At 41.0% G+C, this 16,039-nt stretch overlaps 1 protein-coding gene and 1 long non-coding RNA gene across 2 annotated transcripts in view; both read left to right on the forward strand.

Annotated features, from left to right (window-relative positions):
• The first annotated feature begins 7,278 nt into the window (after positions 1-7,278).
• Positions 7,279-15,494, forward strand: LOC108449584. The gene is made up of 4 exons (XR_001865800.1): positions 7,279-10,477; positions 10,728-10,790; positions 14,542-14,649; positions 14,770-15,494. It is a non-coding gene; the product is annotated as an uncharacterized LOC108449584 (long non-coding RNA).
• Positions 15,495-15,699: 205 nt separating this feature from the next.
• HHLA1 (HERV-H LTR-associating 1) overlaps positions 15,700-16,039 on the forward strand; it is a 12,879-nt gene continuing 12,539 nt past the window's right edge. The window contains exons 1-2 of the mRNA XM_017746043.1: positions 15,700-15,721; positions 15,883-15,942. Coding sequence (XP_017601532.1) covers positions 15,700-15,721; positions 15,883-15,942 — 82 coding nt within the window. The remainder of the gene's footprint in view (positions 15,722-15,882; positions 15,943-16,039) is intronic.

Genomic DNA, 16,039 nt, shown 5'->3' on the forward strand with positions numbered 1-16,039 from the left:
GTAGGGAAGCCCAGGTTTACACACTCTACTCTTCTATTGACTTAGGTGCTGCTAAGTAAGATGCATAATGTAACTCAGCCTCGGTTTCCCAGTCTGTTAATTGTGAGTTACACTTCCACACATGCTCACAGGTTGAAAGGCTCAATTCTCTAATATTTTCCAAGTGCTTTGAGCTCCTCAGATGTGCAGAAAATTGCTATTCTGTTCCCTGCAAGTCCCACAGTGTGAGATTTTGCCAGGATTTCTTTCTCTTTGTTTACCTTTTCTCTTGGAAATGGAGTGCTCCAAATCCATGAATGTGTGCTATATTTAAGATTAATGTATGAATAAATAATCATCATTTTTTTCACGTATCCCTGAGCAACAGAGAGATAAGTATGCTCCCTGGGCCTCAGCCAAATTTTTTTTCATAGAAGATGGAAATTATTGAGAAGGAGGAGACCAGGAAAATCACTGGACCACTGGAAAGAAATGAATCAAAGGTCTCACCACTACAGTGGGAATGTAGTAACTGTAAAGCCAGTAAAACTAGCATATCCGAATATCTTATGCAGGTCTTACGTGGTGTGAGTAAAGGTGTCCATGCAATAGCATCCATGATGCTGTACATCCTTTACAGCAGGTGGGAAATGAAGCAGTACCGTCCGTGAGCACAGGGTACAGGAACCAAGGCACACATCAACTTTGGGATGAGATTAATCTCACCTTTAACTCAGTTATCTACAATGACCAAAGGTCTACCAACTTCAAAGAGAGCAGAGGGTGACTGGCTCAGATGTCAGATGATCAGAGATCACACAGTCAATGGGAAGGCTCTCACCTCTCTCCCACTGATCCAAGGAGCATCCTCTCTGCCATGGCTCATCCCCACCTCATGTCCAGAATGACCTCGTCACTCCACATGATTTCCCCATTGTGGCCAGGACACTGACTAACAAAGACACAAGGATTTAGCCCAAGTAAGATGTTAGAAAAGGGGCTTTCTGTAGAGACTGCTTGTATTACGCTGCAGCTGCACAACTGAGCATCCCTGGCACATCCAATCTGAGCACAAGAACACATTACTGGGCTTCCCAGTGTTTACTGGGTATTGCAAAGCCCTGGACAGAGAGTGCTCCAGTCCATATTTTGTTGGGTTTTTCCCACCATATTAAACTTCTTGTTTATTTCCTCAGTATTGTTGAGATCTCATAACAGTCCTTCCATCCAGGGAGCTTCTGCTCTTTCCCAGATGTGAGCATTGCCTTCATCTTCATTGTTTGTTCTCTATTGGAAGAGACATCTAAAGGATTAGGATCTTCTTACTTCATCTGCTTCTTCAGCTAAATAATGATTCATCTTTCTGGAAACAGATCTTCAGGAAAAACAAACTGCTGTTGTTACTGGATTAAATAATGCAGACCAGTTACAGCCTTTGAAGACTGGGCTGAGTCCATGGAGCTGTTCTGAAGCCAGGAAATATGATGGTATGAGGCACAATTTTGGTAATTACTTAATTGACAAAATAGCATTGATCTGAAAGATAATCTGTGTTTTGCACAGTTTTGTGGCAAAATTAGCGAAGAATAAAACTAAATTACCGTAGTGTAATTCATTATGATTTAGCATAATGAGAAGAATTCTTTGGCCATCAGTGATTCTTAGAAATACCTGTATTGTATCTGCTGCAGGCTTTCTGAAATAGTAATAGATGTCTGTGGTAACTTGTGAGATTTAGCCCTCACATGACAAGAGAATGAAAAAGAATGAAAAATTATTTTAATATTGCAACACTTCTGAAGTTGGTGTAAGTATGTGCTAGACAAACCTGCTTCAGTTTTCTTACATGTCAAGGGCCTGTCATTCCTACTGATTTCGTCTGAGTTTGGTCCTTCTTAAAGTGCTTTCTAAATGTGAGCGATCAAAAATCAAGGCAGCCAAAAAGCAGGTGCAGTCTGAGAAACTTGTTTGTGGCTGCCTTTGACAGTTGCTATGCCATGCAGTTCCCTGTCCAATTCCCACTGAAATTCTTCAGTTCAGGTTTCTGTTCTCTTCCACGACAGCTCATATAAAAGGAATCTTTTCTCAATATTAAACCTGGCTGAAAATCCATAAATAGCCTCATTATAAAGGTATGTTCTTTCCAAGACAAAATCCAAGAGACTTGGATGAATATTCACATGCACACAGAGTGCAGCCTCAGAGAAAGTGGAATTTGGACTGCTCTGCACTGTGCACACTTAGCAGCTGAACTGTCTTGAAGTTAGTGTTTTCTATGGCATGTAATATATATTTGAAATATGCAGCTTAAAGGCGTCAGGTCAGGTATTTGTAGCCACATCATGAAATTTTAATGATGCCAGAAAAAATCTGCCTCTTCTTAAAAAGTACTGGTGATAAACTCAGCAAGATCCTCTGCAGTGGACATCTGTGGTTCCTGTGAAGGAGATCCAAGAAATGAGACAAGGCAGATCTGATTAGCTTATTTTAATATTTATTTATTCTTTTTAGCACTGAAACCAGTCACTGCTCTGTTCATATGGGTGGTGCTCTTAGCAGCTCTCTTCCCTTTACATCATCAGGATTAAAAATAGGGCATCCATCAGTTCTGCTGCTTGTGCTGACAACAGATACATGTCAAGGTGAGATCTGGAGACCATTCCTGATCTGGGATATGCACACAAACATCATCAGACTCCAATCAGGATGAGTCCAGGGAGCACATCCACCTTAGAACTGCGGTTTATGTGCCTGCCATAGATACTGGAGAAAGCAAAACAAACTATGTGGGATCCCAGTAACATTAAGAAGGTCAGGACCTGCTTCCACACACAAGGAATCTCTATTCACAATTTCATTTGAGAGAGGCATCTGGGTCAACAGTAACTTTTTTAATAGGAATTAATTAGATTTATACCTCCTTCTTCTGCATGATGTTTCAGTTTAAGAGTTATCTCTTTGGGTCAGATCTTTCTAGCATCTCAACTGACTCTAACACTTTGTTTACATGTAGTTAACATTAACAAGTATCAATGACTTTGATGACTCTCAACTCATTTCAGGCCTTGAGATATCTTTCATAATTAGAAAGTGTGAAGCTTTTCTCTGCTCTCCTTGAAGTTAGAAACCTTCTCAGAGTGATGCACTGGGAGCACGGTTGGGTTCTAATCTGCCTTTATTTATGAATTGACTTGTGAAGGACAGCACTAATCTGGAGACATTTTTCTTGGCTACATTTTTAGACTGATTTTCAATCCCTAACAAATGCCACATGTCTGGAAGTTTTCAAAAATGTGAATCTGTGTTTACATTGTGTGCCTCTCTTTGCAGCATTATTATCAATTAAGCTTCCTCACTTTAGATGCAAACCAGGAATATTTGATTAAGGCAGAAGTGAATGCTTAGTTGAAGCATGAAGGTATGGTAAATGTGGTTTGTGTTCTATTTAAGGAGCTGGCACTTTACAAAAAAAATCTAGTCAGGTAATGGCTGTTGTACTTGCCTTGGCTTTTCCCTGCACTGAATTTATCAGTCTGGCTCCTATCAAAATAAAAGGGAATATAACCCATGGAGAGATTGATTAAAAAGTCCCTAAACTGACTTTGGCTATATTTGCTCTGTTTTTATCTGTAACGTTGCTGCATTGTTATGGTCCATAGTGGAAATAGTTTAAAATTTTTCTGCTTCAAATGGTGTCCCAGGAGCGCTGCAAACTAAACCCCACCTGAGCCCAGGTGTAGCGGGGCCGCTGCCTTGTGGCCTTCAGGAGAGCACCCAGGTCCAACCAGTTTGCAAGATCACAGCCTAAAGCAATCAGAAAATGCAGAGTAAGGAGCGAACTCGTCCCTGCTGGGAGCCCAGCTGCTGCAGAGGTGTCACATCTGCTTAGATGAGAACTAAATCTGTCTTGCTTACTGCGGAGCACAGGAGGAAAGAGATGGATCTTGGTTCCTTGCCCCCCACAGCCCCCACCACTAAGCTCTAGGTGCCTAAGAGCTGCAAACCTAAATTTCCTATGGCAACTCATGAATTTGGTAGAATGTCACTTTTTCAGGAGCCCAGATAAGCATGAGTGTTCACTTTGAAGACTATTTTCAGAGGTGCAGAGAAAAAAGGGGCCATTTTCAAGTGTTTTTAGCTGGGCACTCTGGGAATGAAGGTCCTGGGTATCACTTTTGCTTCTGATTATTTGGGCTGTAAGATTTGATCCTTCCCAATTCAGCTTTGAGTAGCTTCCCTCTGAAGTTAAGTGAAGCAAAATACTGAAAATGGGATTCTATTTCCATCATGAAGAACACGCTGAGACTGAAGGTTACATAGCCAACTGCATTTTGTTTTCTAGTTATGGCATCTTATTATTACTAGTATTTGTGCCTTGCTCACTGAAATTTTCTCCATGCTACAAAGATGCTTTTCAGATTCTGGCTGACAAGGGAACACGACTTTTATACAAGTGGCCTTTAGTGCTCTTTATAATATTATTTATTGTAATTTTTAAACTGTATGTGTAATTTCTATTCTGGCACTGTCCAATATTTGAACAAATTTAATATGTTTATTTCACTATATTATGCAAACAATACTTCTTAACTGATTTTTTTATGTTCTGTCTTTAAAAACTCCACCACTTATTAATAAATAGAAATTTCAATTATGATGTGGATGAATTTATTTTCATTTAAGTTGTGATACCTTCACATATATTCAAAGAACACATCGTCAAATGTACCCCCAGCAGAGACATTGGCAAACACCCTTTTGACTTCATCTAGGCAGGACTAAACTCAGCTACAAGTAGGTTTTCTCTGGCTTCCACAGCCAGCTCTGTCAATACACAATGATCCCATTATTTGTGACATCTTTTGATTTAGTGGCCATGTAAATTATATGGCTTTGAGCATACATGTGGGGAAAAACAAAAAGTGGGGAAAAATACATTCATATTGGAGACACTAATGTGCTAAAATATTATGAAATTGCAAACAAAATATACAGAGAACACAGTAATTGCACAAGCATGATCAGAATATCCCCTGCAGGGAATTTGCTTGAATTCTACCCCTGGTTCTGCTGGTGCACTTCTGTGAGGTCCTGTGTCTGAATGAGACAGTCAGAGAAGTGAAACATCACCTCTTCCCAAAAATTTATCTGGGCAAAGAGAGGTATTTTTAAAGCATTCTCTGTGGCTTCAGTTTCATGGTTGTCACCAAGGAATCAGCTCTGCTGAGCACTTGAAATAGAAACTAACAAAAGGTTTTTTAATTTTTTGTGGTAGGTAAAATATTCAACATTTATGCCATGTCTTATCCCACTTCTAAATCACTGTAAAGTGAGAATAATTAAAAGATCCTTTAGAACGGCAATATTAAGTTGTAGTGCTTTTGAGTCTGTTTTAAATTATTCTATTTAAATAAAAATAATAACTAAATAAGAAATAAGGTGGTTGCCAGGCTCTTACAGCCCAGTTCTATCTATTTTTTCCAAAGATTGACAGTTTGTGTTTTTTAAAGCTAATGCACCAGAGTGTAGAATTCTGAACCTTTTGGGGTTCAGGGTTTTTTCAAGTGTCTTCACTTTTATAGATAATGTTATGCCATGTTATCATTGCTGCTTTAGCAGTGAATGTCCCAGCTTGAACTGAAGGGCTTGAACTGAACCGTGCAGATACCAGGCACAGCAATGACATTTACCTGAGTATGTCACAGGCAGAATGAGTGACCACTCAGTTTTTGTTGACCTGCACAGAAAGCTGTTGCATTAAAATTTCCCCTTGGTGTCACCCAAACACCAGAGCCTGACAAATTGCTGGATTTCAGTAAGGCACTGGGTCTGATCTTTTAAGGAATGGACTCTAAAATGGGAACAAGATGTGGTACCTATTCTCAGACAAAGCCCTGCTTATATCCAGGGAGGTTTTCCCTCCTGCAGCCTGTGCTTATGTCTATATGGGATGCCTGGGATCCTATACAATGTCCCCCACCTAAGCAGAATAAGACTGGCTCAGCAGTTTAGAAAGGGTAAAAATTGAATCCAGTATGGCTCAAGCAACAGTGTCAGGAGTGGAACTTTCTCAGTGTATCCTTCTGTTTCTTTCTTTGCAGGATACTTTGATTTTTAAGACTTGCCAGGGTAAAATGGTTGCCTGATAAACATAGAGCATCCTCTTGGATCACAGAGAAGGGAGGGAATCAGGAAAGCCAAGCCCCGTGGCAGAGAGCAGCAGGAGAGCTAGCCATTATTTAAAGAAATTGCCCTCCAAGATAATGACTGGTAGCCCAATGGGTTTGGGATAGCACCACAGTTTTTCTCCTGTTTCTTTGTGTCAGATGCAGATGGACAGCAGAATACAAACCAGGGATCACGAAAAAAGGTGTAATATGTGCCATGAATGTTTTGGCAGACTTGATGCGATCAGTTATGTGTCTGACAGGTATCCTATCAGAAATAAAATCACTTGATAATTTCTTTAATAGTTTTCTAAGTTCTGGGCTGTTGCAACTTCTCTGTATCTAATCAAAACTTTATGAAGATTTATATCTATGAATGCCAAGTGCTTGATCACAAACTAACATCTTTGGAAGCCCCCAAGGAGCGGTGCATAGTATTGTGTGAAAATCTCATGTATTGTAACTCACACACTAGGTTTTCTATTGGCCTCTCGCCACTACCCATTTTCACAATCTCCATGGCTCCCTTTTTCCCAGTTTCTCTCCTTTTTCTCCCTCAAGAGCATGCTTGAATCCAAAAAAAATTTCACAATATCAGACACTTCAAAAGAAAGTGTTCCCTACTTTAGACTAATAAATATACAAAACATTCTTACTGAAAACAGTGTGTAGATTTTAATGCTCATTCTGTTCAGGATGTTCTGTGGTGTTAGTACCAATCTTAACAAAATGTTAATAAGAAAAATTAAAGAAAAATTTATTTAAATTGCAGGAACTATTTTCAGTTCTAAATACATTTTCTGAAATGGGAAAGAAGTTCTATGAATGGGAATAAATACATGTTTATATATATAACTGTATATTTGGGGTACAACAAAGCAAAGTGCTTGGTCCTACACTTGGGTCAAAACAACCCCCTGCAGTGCTCCAGGTTGGGATCAGAGTGGTTGGAAACCTGCCCAGAGGAAAAGGCCCTGGATGTGCTGGTTGACAGCAGCTGAACCTGAGCCAGTGTGTGCCCAGGTAGGCAAGAAGGTCAATGGCACTGGGTCTGTATCAGCAATAGTGTGGCCAGCAGGGCCAGGACACTGACTCTGCCCCTGTACTCAGCACTGGTGAGGCCTCACCTCGAATCCTGTGTTCAGTTTTGGGCCCCTCACTGCAAGAAAAGCATTGAGGGGCTGGAGAGTGTCCAGAGAAGGGCAATGGACCTGGGGAAGGGTTTGATGAGGGGCAGCTGAGGGAGTTGGGGATGTTTAGCCTGGAGAAAAGGAGGCTCAGGAATGACCTTATTGCTCTCTACAACTCCCTGAAAGGAAGCTGTAGCCAGGTGGGGGTCGGTCTCTTCTCCCAGGTAACAAGAAACAGGAAGAGAGGAAATAGCCTCAAGTTGTGCCAGGGGAGGTTTAGATTGGATATTTGGAATAACTTCTTCAATGGAAGGGTTGTCAAGCACTGGAACAGGCTGTCCAGGGAAGTGGTGGAATCACCCTACCTAGAGGTATGTAAAAAATGTCCAGGTGTGGCACTTGGGGATGTGGTTTAGTGGTGAACTTGGCAGTGCTGGGTTAATGGTTGAACTCCATGACCTTAAAGTTCTTTTCCAGAATTAATAATTCTGTGGTTCTGTATATAGTTTTTCTTTTAGGAGAGGAAATGTTACTCTTCTGAAAAAGAATTGACAAAGAAACAGTATTACATTTAGAGAGTTGTCCTTAATAGAACTTGTGTAAAAATAAATAAAATAGAAGGATACTGGTAAAATCTGAAATTAAATCCAGGTGAAAGTAAACTTGATAGAGCTAGTACATTTCTTAATAAAATAAGCTAAATATCTTGTAAAACTGTAATGGTAGGGGACTAACAGAAAACTGTTGAAGTGCAATCAGGCTTTTTCAGAACAAATGGAATTTACACAATTGATACATTTCTAAACAAAGTTTATTATCAATCACTCAAAGATGCTTTCATGGAAACGTTTGCCACAGTAAAATGAAGTGTAACTGAAAATAAAGCTTCAATGCTCTGGAGTAAACTTGTGTTAAGTTTGCTTCTTTGTTCTCTATTTAAAAGTGGCATTTCCTTCTCTCTTGCACGGCAGTATCTGATGAGACAGAGGCACAGCTGGATATGTGTTTTCCAGGTAGGCAAATCAGACAGGTTTTCAAGGTGCTTTAGGTACTACAGTGCTCCAGGTGCCACAGGTCATCTTTTAGGGCAGAGATGATTCATAGCCCAGGCAGGGCAGAGGGTGTCCCTGAGGGCACTGTCACACCAGGACAGAGCAGGTGGGAGGGGAAGCGGGTTGGTGCCACTGGCTGAGGACACAGGGATGTATGGCTGGAGCTCCTGCAGTCACTCACACACACTGCAATTGCTATAGAGAAATGTGTGCTTTTGATCACATCTAAAGGTCTAAGAAAAAGCCAGAAGGAAGAAGTGGTGCATTGCTCTCACTCTGTGCTCTCAGCACACAGAGACATAGAGCTCCAACAGCCAGACTTCATTTTCTCCCTCCTTACTAGAATGTCACATCACACTGTCCTCTCTCTTACAGATAAATTACAGGCATTTCCTTCAATTGGTGTTTCTTCAAATTGCATTAGTGGGGCCTTACCCTATGCAACCTTCAGCAAATGAATGCATTTACTGGGTAATTTATATTAATTATGTGCCTATACTGTGTTACTAAGATACATTAAAAATGTCTTCTTTTCCTGTTCTGGATTTTGGGATGGTAGTTATGGACACAGTGCTGCCACACAAAGGGATGCTGGAAAAAGGAGGCATGTAAAGACTATACTCCTGAGAAAGCTACTTGCTCAGAGGGGTGTTCTGAGTGAGAACACAGCATTGTCCCCAAGAGTCAAAGTTGGGGCTGAACAAAAGCCCCCTCCCGGGTCACCTGAGCGTTGCTCGGCAGCTGAGGAAAGTTAAAATTACAGAGTCCCAGGGTAAAACACAGCATGAGGCAAAACCTGCTGAAAGTCTAATTATCCTCATAGGCAAACATCAAACGGCTGGAAGTGATCCCAGCGCACACATTTTCCTGGCTATACCTGGTTTTGTCAGCTGTTACAGAGAGGACTTTCATCCCAGCCTTCTTGATGTGATATTGAGCAACTGATAATTAAGTCAGTAAAAGTAAGTCTTGTCAAAGAAAAGATGTTTCCATATTCCTCAAGCTACAGCATTCAGTCACGAGTCATGAAAATTTTCTTTTTTTCACACAAGTAAATTCCATATAGAATTAAATAATATTAAATGCAGAGACACCCCACTGCATGTTTTTTTGTGAAAGGCAGAATAAAAGAAAACAAAGGTAAGATTGTGCATGCATGTGCACAGATGTGTGGGCATCTTATTTACCAGCTACGACTCTGTTAAACGGGGCTTCAGTTTCCTCACAGATCCTGAAGTTCTTGGTGAAGGCAGGAGTGTTGGACAGACAGACATAGCCCATCCACACACTTAACATGGTCACTGAAGCACTTTTTATTTCATAAACCAACTATGAATCCATTTAACTTTCCTTTATTAATTGCTATAAGGTTTTGAGTGATTTCATGAGTTGAAATGTTCAGTGGATTGTGGTAAAATTACTGAATGGATGATCATTGGCTTTTAAATGTGCTGCACCTAAACTCACTGATTTCAGAGGAATCATTTCCAGTCCACCGGAGTAAATGGGAGCAGAATTTGGCCCACTGTTTCCAACAGTGATCATTTCTTGGATACTACTATACATCACTCAGCATCACTGAAACTGCCTTATGTCATTGCTCTTACCAGATCTCTCTCCCTTCCTCACCACCTCACCGTGATTTCAGGCAATTTTTCCTGGTTTAATTGCCATTTTATTCCTTTTGAGGTTCCACACTTAAGATATAGTTCAGGCTTCATCTCTGCCCTCTTGACAATGTCCCTTGTTTGAACTTAAGGATGGCTGAAGCTTTACCAAAGGGGCTCACTCTTGTCTACTTCTCACCATCAAAGGTGGCATTGGTCTAATTGCAGTAAGCTGAGCTGTTCCTTTAAAAGGAAAAAAAAATCCTCCACAATTCAATTCTACTGCCAAAAGGAGCTTCCAATCCCCACCTGACCTGCCACAGAGCCTTTCCATGAGGGATTCAACAGGCACTGTGTGCTTACGATTGTGTTACCTCTAGTTAGTCCTTCAGGGATTAGGATAACAATTTGCACAGGATTTTAAGGAAAGATTATCAAGCCTATCTACTCAAAGTTTTTCACAAAGTGTTTATTAAGACCTGGCTATAACCTCCAGTTTAATATAGGCTCTGAAGATAATAATCTTTATCAAGAGAAATCAGGTAAGTTGATATTAACTATTCCAGATCTTGGTGGTTTCGCTTGTACTTGGAGGAAACCATTTCAGCTGTACTATTAATGCTCAGTGGAAATGTAGCTAATTAAATGTATTTTTATTAAATGTATACTTATTTAATTTTACTGCATTTTCACACAAAAAAATCTGAACTTAAGAAGTAATTGTTTCATTGTAATGAAGCATGCTGTTGTAATGCAGTCAGGTTTTCACATTAACTTGAAATATTTCTTCAGACTTGGTGGATGATGGTGTGCTTAAAATGAGAGATGACCTTTAGATGTTGCAACTGAATGAAGGTAAGGAAATTCATACTCAAGGACTTTCCTCTTTTATTTCTTTGTTCTCTTAATTTCTGTTCCACTCTGTTAAGCGTGAAGACACGAGGAAACTGCTGGAGTGCACTACATTTGTACAGGAAAAATGAAAACAATTCAAACTTCATGGTTACCTGCCACATTAAAATGAGTTCTCCTGAAGCATAGCTAATAAACACATTGGTTTCAGATTGCTGTTAACCCAGAATAACAGAGAGGGATTTAATAAGAAGTCTTCATGCATGTATAAAGATAATCTGAACTGGATTAAAATCTCCAATTTAGCAATTCAGGGAACTCTGGATCAACAGTTCTAAATAAAACGGATTCTACTAATATCATTCAGCTTAAAATAGCAGAGGAGGATTATAACATCCAGTAAAGTTGAAGGAGAATTTATTACCAAAGGCTTGAGCTTCAGCCTTTATCAGAAGGCAAACCTTCTCTGAGTCAGTTTATGGGATTTTTCTGCCTGCTCAGGGCTGTGAGGCACTGGCGCCTTCAGTGCCTGTGAATCTCAGCTCAGTCTGAAATGGAAACGATGATTTTGATCTGGAGGACAATGCGGGTTTCATATTTGCAATCTGGACATGTATTTCAGTCATCGCAGTGGTGTCACTTCAAGAGAGATACAGTTACAAAGTAATAAAGACTTGTCCCTGATAAATAAAAATTGGATTTCGGATAACCAGAGTAACGCAAATGTGACGTGTATTGCAAGAGTTAATATTACCAATATTCACATTGCTGAGAGATAAGGTATTTCAGGCAGCAGTTCTAGCAATATTTGTCACACATGGTTTTGAAATTTATTTGGATAGCATAAATTTCAGAGAGTTAATGCCAGAAAAAGATTTTGGGAAGCAGCTAAAAGCTAATGCTTCAAATTTAAATCAATGTCTCTGCCAAATGAGGAGCAAAGGTAGTCCATTGTGGAGTGATATCCCTAGTATTAAGATTTATCTGTAATTTCTTTTCAAGTATCTTGTGCTGGTCAGGGAACACACCAGTGCTAAATCCAGCATTCAGGAAAAACATGAACTCCACCAATGGAGGATTCTCCATCTTTTTATACCAACAATATTCATTTTTTTTTTGCTAGAAGTAGAACAGGATTTGTCTTACTGTGATCCATCCTTCCAGGTTATGTTTACCTGTTGTCCCTATCGTTAGATTTTGCTTAGTTGAGTCTGTAGTGTGATGAGGCCAGGTTAATGCCTTCTCTGAATTCTTGCTGGAAATCAGTGCTGTGTGTGGAGAAAATTGTGTTGATTAGCACAGAGGAGCAGGTCAGTGGGGAGGACAGCAGGGAAGTGACAATTCAGGTGAGAGAGAAAGCATCACGCAGTGTGCAGGGAATGCTTCCAAGCACAACTTTGTATCTTGCTCTATTTTGTTTGTACTTTTACAGCTTTTCTCTCTCTCCTAGAATAGACAGTCCCTTCATGTGTCAGTCCTCTTGCTTCTTCTCTGTCTTTTAGGAATGTGCTCTCTCTAGACCCTGCTCTTACTTGCTACCCCAAGTTCTCTGTCAAACGATTTTTCCCTGTCCTGCTGCCACGAACAGCTCTAGGCCAGTTTAAATAAATCAGTACTAAATTAAATCTCTGATAGGAAATCGCCTGCTATGTACCCTTTTACTTATGAACCTTTGTAAAACAGTTATGCTTTCACATCAGCCTCTGAAATGCTCTTACCAAGTATTTCAGTGTTAGTGTGATTCACTGGTGACCCAGGAGAGCCCACCTTCCTCAAAGCAGGTCCTGGAAAATGAAGTCCTGGAAACTGGCCATCCATCTGTATGGACAGACTGAAAATAGGGCAGGGGATGCCTTCTTCTCCCACCTCCTAGGTCTGGGTCTTTCACCTGCCGTGCAGCCAAAATTCCTGTGAAGTGCAGGGGTGCAGGGTCTTTCACCAGTCAGGGCTGCAGAGACCCTCCAGCTGACCAGCCTTGCACCTCAGGGACAGCTCAGTGGCAGCACTTGTTTTCCATGTTCCCTGCTGATGTCCCTTGTACTGGTGTGCACAGGGACAGCACTGGCTGTGCAGCCTGGTCACTCCTGTGTGCATGGAATAGGTCATGGGGAACATGCTCAGAGGTTCTGTGGCCCATAAACACTGAACCATCATCACAAGGCACGACTCATCCTAATGCAGATTTTGCAGAGCTAACACAAAACTCATTTCTCATAGTACAATCAAAATTCATAATGTTCTGTTAAAAAAGCAGCAAATCACCCCACTTCTCACCTCAAACGAAAACACAACCCAATAGTTCCCCTTTAATAGCACACTTAATTGTCTAGATGCACCAGCCACCATAGACCACCTGCTCCAAAACACATGTAGTTACAAACCTTACTTTAAACGATCACCTAACTCTACACCTCCCAAAGCCTGCTCTCCCCAACAGCCACCTCCCTGCACCTTTGCAAAGCACCAGTTCCTCATACTCAGCTCCACTGAGGAACACCTCTCACCAACTCCTCTCTATTTCATTGAACCAAAGCAGAGGACGACAGAAAAATGAGCAGAATCCAGAGATGTGGATCGGTTTTATACCTATCTCCATGCAGACTACACCTCCACTGCTTCCATCACATCAGCCTGTGAGCAGGCTTGAACTAACACACTGGTCTTCCCTAATTACAGAGTCCACAGATTCATGAAAAAAAGCTGTTACAAATCCCAGCAAGCTTCGTAACACCAGAGAGTGGAAGTGGGGATAGCCTTGCCGGGGAGTCACGCCCTGTGGTTTTCATGACAGCAATACTTTCACGGTCTGTAGCCTAGCAGTTTGCCAGATCCAAATATTGTTGCAAGAAAAGCCAGGTTTAGGATTTTTGGTGCTAGACTTGTCCATGGGATACTGGAGTATGTCCATGCATAATTACTCCATAGAAAGGTGATGGAATATGAAGTCTGGGGATGAGATTTGTCCAACACTTTCTGCCTCAGTTCTGTTCTTCTGCACATGCTGTGCAGAAACAGTGGATGAGTCCAGGCTTAGGGCTCAGTAAAAAGAATTGGGCAGATGGACTGGATAGGTAGGATGAACTTCTTGGAAGATCCCAGACCTTTGTTTGAATTAGCAGAGCTGGCACTTACATATTTTTGACTCATTTGACCAGCTAACACAGACATTTCAAACACAGAAATACTTAGTGTTTCATCCCAAAGAAGAATCTCTTTAGAGCCACTAAATACAAATAAACTGTCTTCTGAATGTGTTATTTCTCTAGAGACTTTAATATGAAAAATAATTTAATTATGATCATACTAATTTTCTAATCAAATAGTATTATCTTCAAGATAATGATTTGCTGCATATTGAAAGATTAGCTACTCCAAGAGGATAGTAAAAATTTTTGGAATTCTTTTTTTTTTCTGATTTTTGTATCATTCCTAATTTTCTGACAACTGCTGAGTTATTTGGCATGCTCTGATATTACAAAAACAGGGGAAACATGAAAAGAAACTTTTTTTCCTCCCTAACTACCTCTAATTAAATCTTTGAAACCTGGAAAGCAGCTCATGGTCTGAAAGGCAGACCACTGCTAATCCTTCCCAAGCAGGTAGGCAAGGCAGCACAGGACACAACCTGGTGATAGTAACTACAGAAAGCCAAGACCAGGTATGATCAGACAAGCAGCATTCCTGTGGAAAAGAACCTCAGTTGACATTTCTGGTTAGAAATTAAACATAAGCAAATTTTATCTTGTTTTAACAGAAAGGCTTTAGGCACTTGATGTGTCAGGTGCCTTTTAGGCACTGGTCATCCTGCCAGAGAAGAGGGTTGTGCTGACAACCTTACCAAGTCCCCAGCAAAGCCACTCAGGTAGGACTCAGGAATCAAGAGTTACGTGCTAAACTCATGGCACCCACAGGCAAAAGAAAGTACTGATTGTGGGATTTCTGTTTCTTCTGTTTCCATCATCAATCTTTGTCTGCATCACAGAGATCTGATATTTCTCCTGTGGTCAAATCATTCTGGGACAAGGGCTGGAAAAAATCGCTCAATGCTACAAACTTGACCACCACGAAAAGAGAATTTCTCTCTCCTGGACCAGCCAAACCTGTTGGAAGTCAGCATCCATAATGCAGGGGTTCTGCTGGCATGTGGCAGCAAAGATGAGCCTGGGATTTCTATGTCTCTTTCTGGTTTTCAGCACAGGTAAGGACAATGATTTGGTGCTCCCCAGGGAATAATCCAGGTGCCTCTTTCCCAACTGCTCCCATAGCCCCATTCCCACATCTGTGGCAGGCTTGGTTCTTTCACCCTGTGTGGGCAAGATTGATGGGCTGGAGCTACAGGTCTGATGCCATTCAGCAGGGCAGACCAGGTGATGTCTATTCCTGGATCCCATGCCAAAAATCTGAAATCAGAAAGGTTTACAAGGAAAGAGAGAGAAGGGTTAGAAGAGCTCCTACCACCTAGATTATCAGGCCAAATTTAGCTCTGACTAATTGAGGGTTGTTAATACAGCTGATTAACACTGCATCACAATTTATAAGCCCTGTTATACATTTTCTATTGGGTATTTCTCCTTTATAAACATATACAAAGGGGAGCTTGGATGGGCTGAGAAGTTGAAGCTTCATAGGAACATGGGAGATTAACATTTTCTAGCACTGACTCATTTGGAGAGCCTTTAGGATTACTCTTTGGAGGCACTCAGCTCTCCTCTGGTGGAATAGGAAACCTAAATCCCAAACACATATCTTCAACTTATTCTGCAATCTCTAAATCACTGCTCTGCACTCAGCTGGTCACTGAGTGAATCCCAGAAAACCAGACCAATCTCCTGAGCCCAGCTCCAGCCCATTCCTCCTGCAACACAGCTCTTGAGGACAGTTCTCAACTGCATCACTGTTCTGAATAACAAACATGCACAGAGAAGGGAAGATTTGTTTGGATTTGGCCTTATTTTACTCTGTATCTTGCAGCAAATGCTGTGTGCAAACCTAGTGAAGATCTCTACAAATATTTACTATTATTTTTTTCTTTTGATTATTGAGGGGCAAGCTCAACAGGGAAAACTGTTTCTCTGTCTCTTTCTTCACTTTTCAGCTTCGTGCATAAAAAAAGAAAATAAGAAAGAGAAGCAGGTGGCAGTGCTGGCTACTGCAGGTAACAGGCAGCACACCAGGAGCCCCAATGTCGGGTGTTAATGGGAGTGGGAGGGGCTGTGTTGGGCATGGAGGGGGCAGCCAATTGGGCCCGCCTC

The sequence above is a fragment of the Corvus brachyrhynchos genome, unplaced genomic scaffold (genome assembly GCF_000691975.1).
Source record: "Corvus brachyrhynchos isolate BGI_N302 unplaced genomic scaffold, ASM69197v1 scaffold28, whole genome shotgun sequence".
In the NCBI taxonomy this organism is placed as follows: Eukaryota; Metazoa; Chordata; class Aves; order Passeriformes; family Corvidae; genus Corvus; species Corvus brachyrhynchos.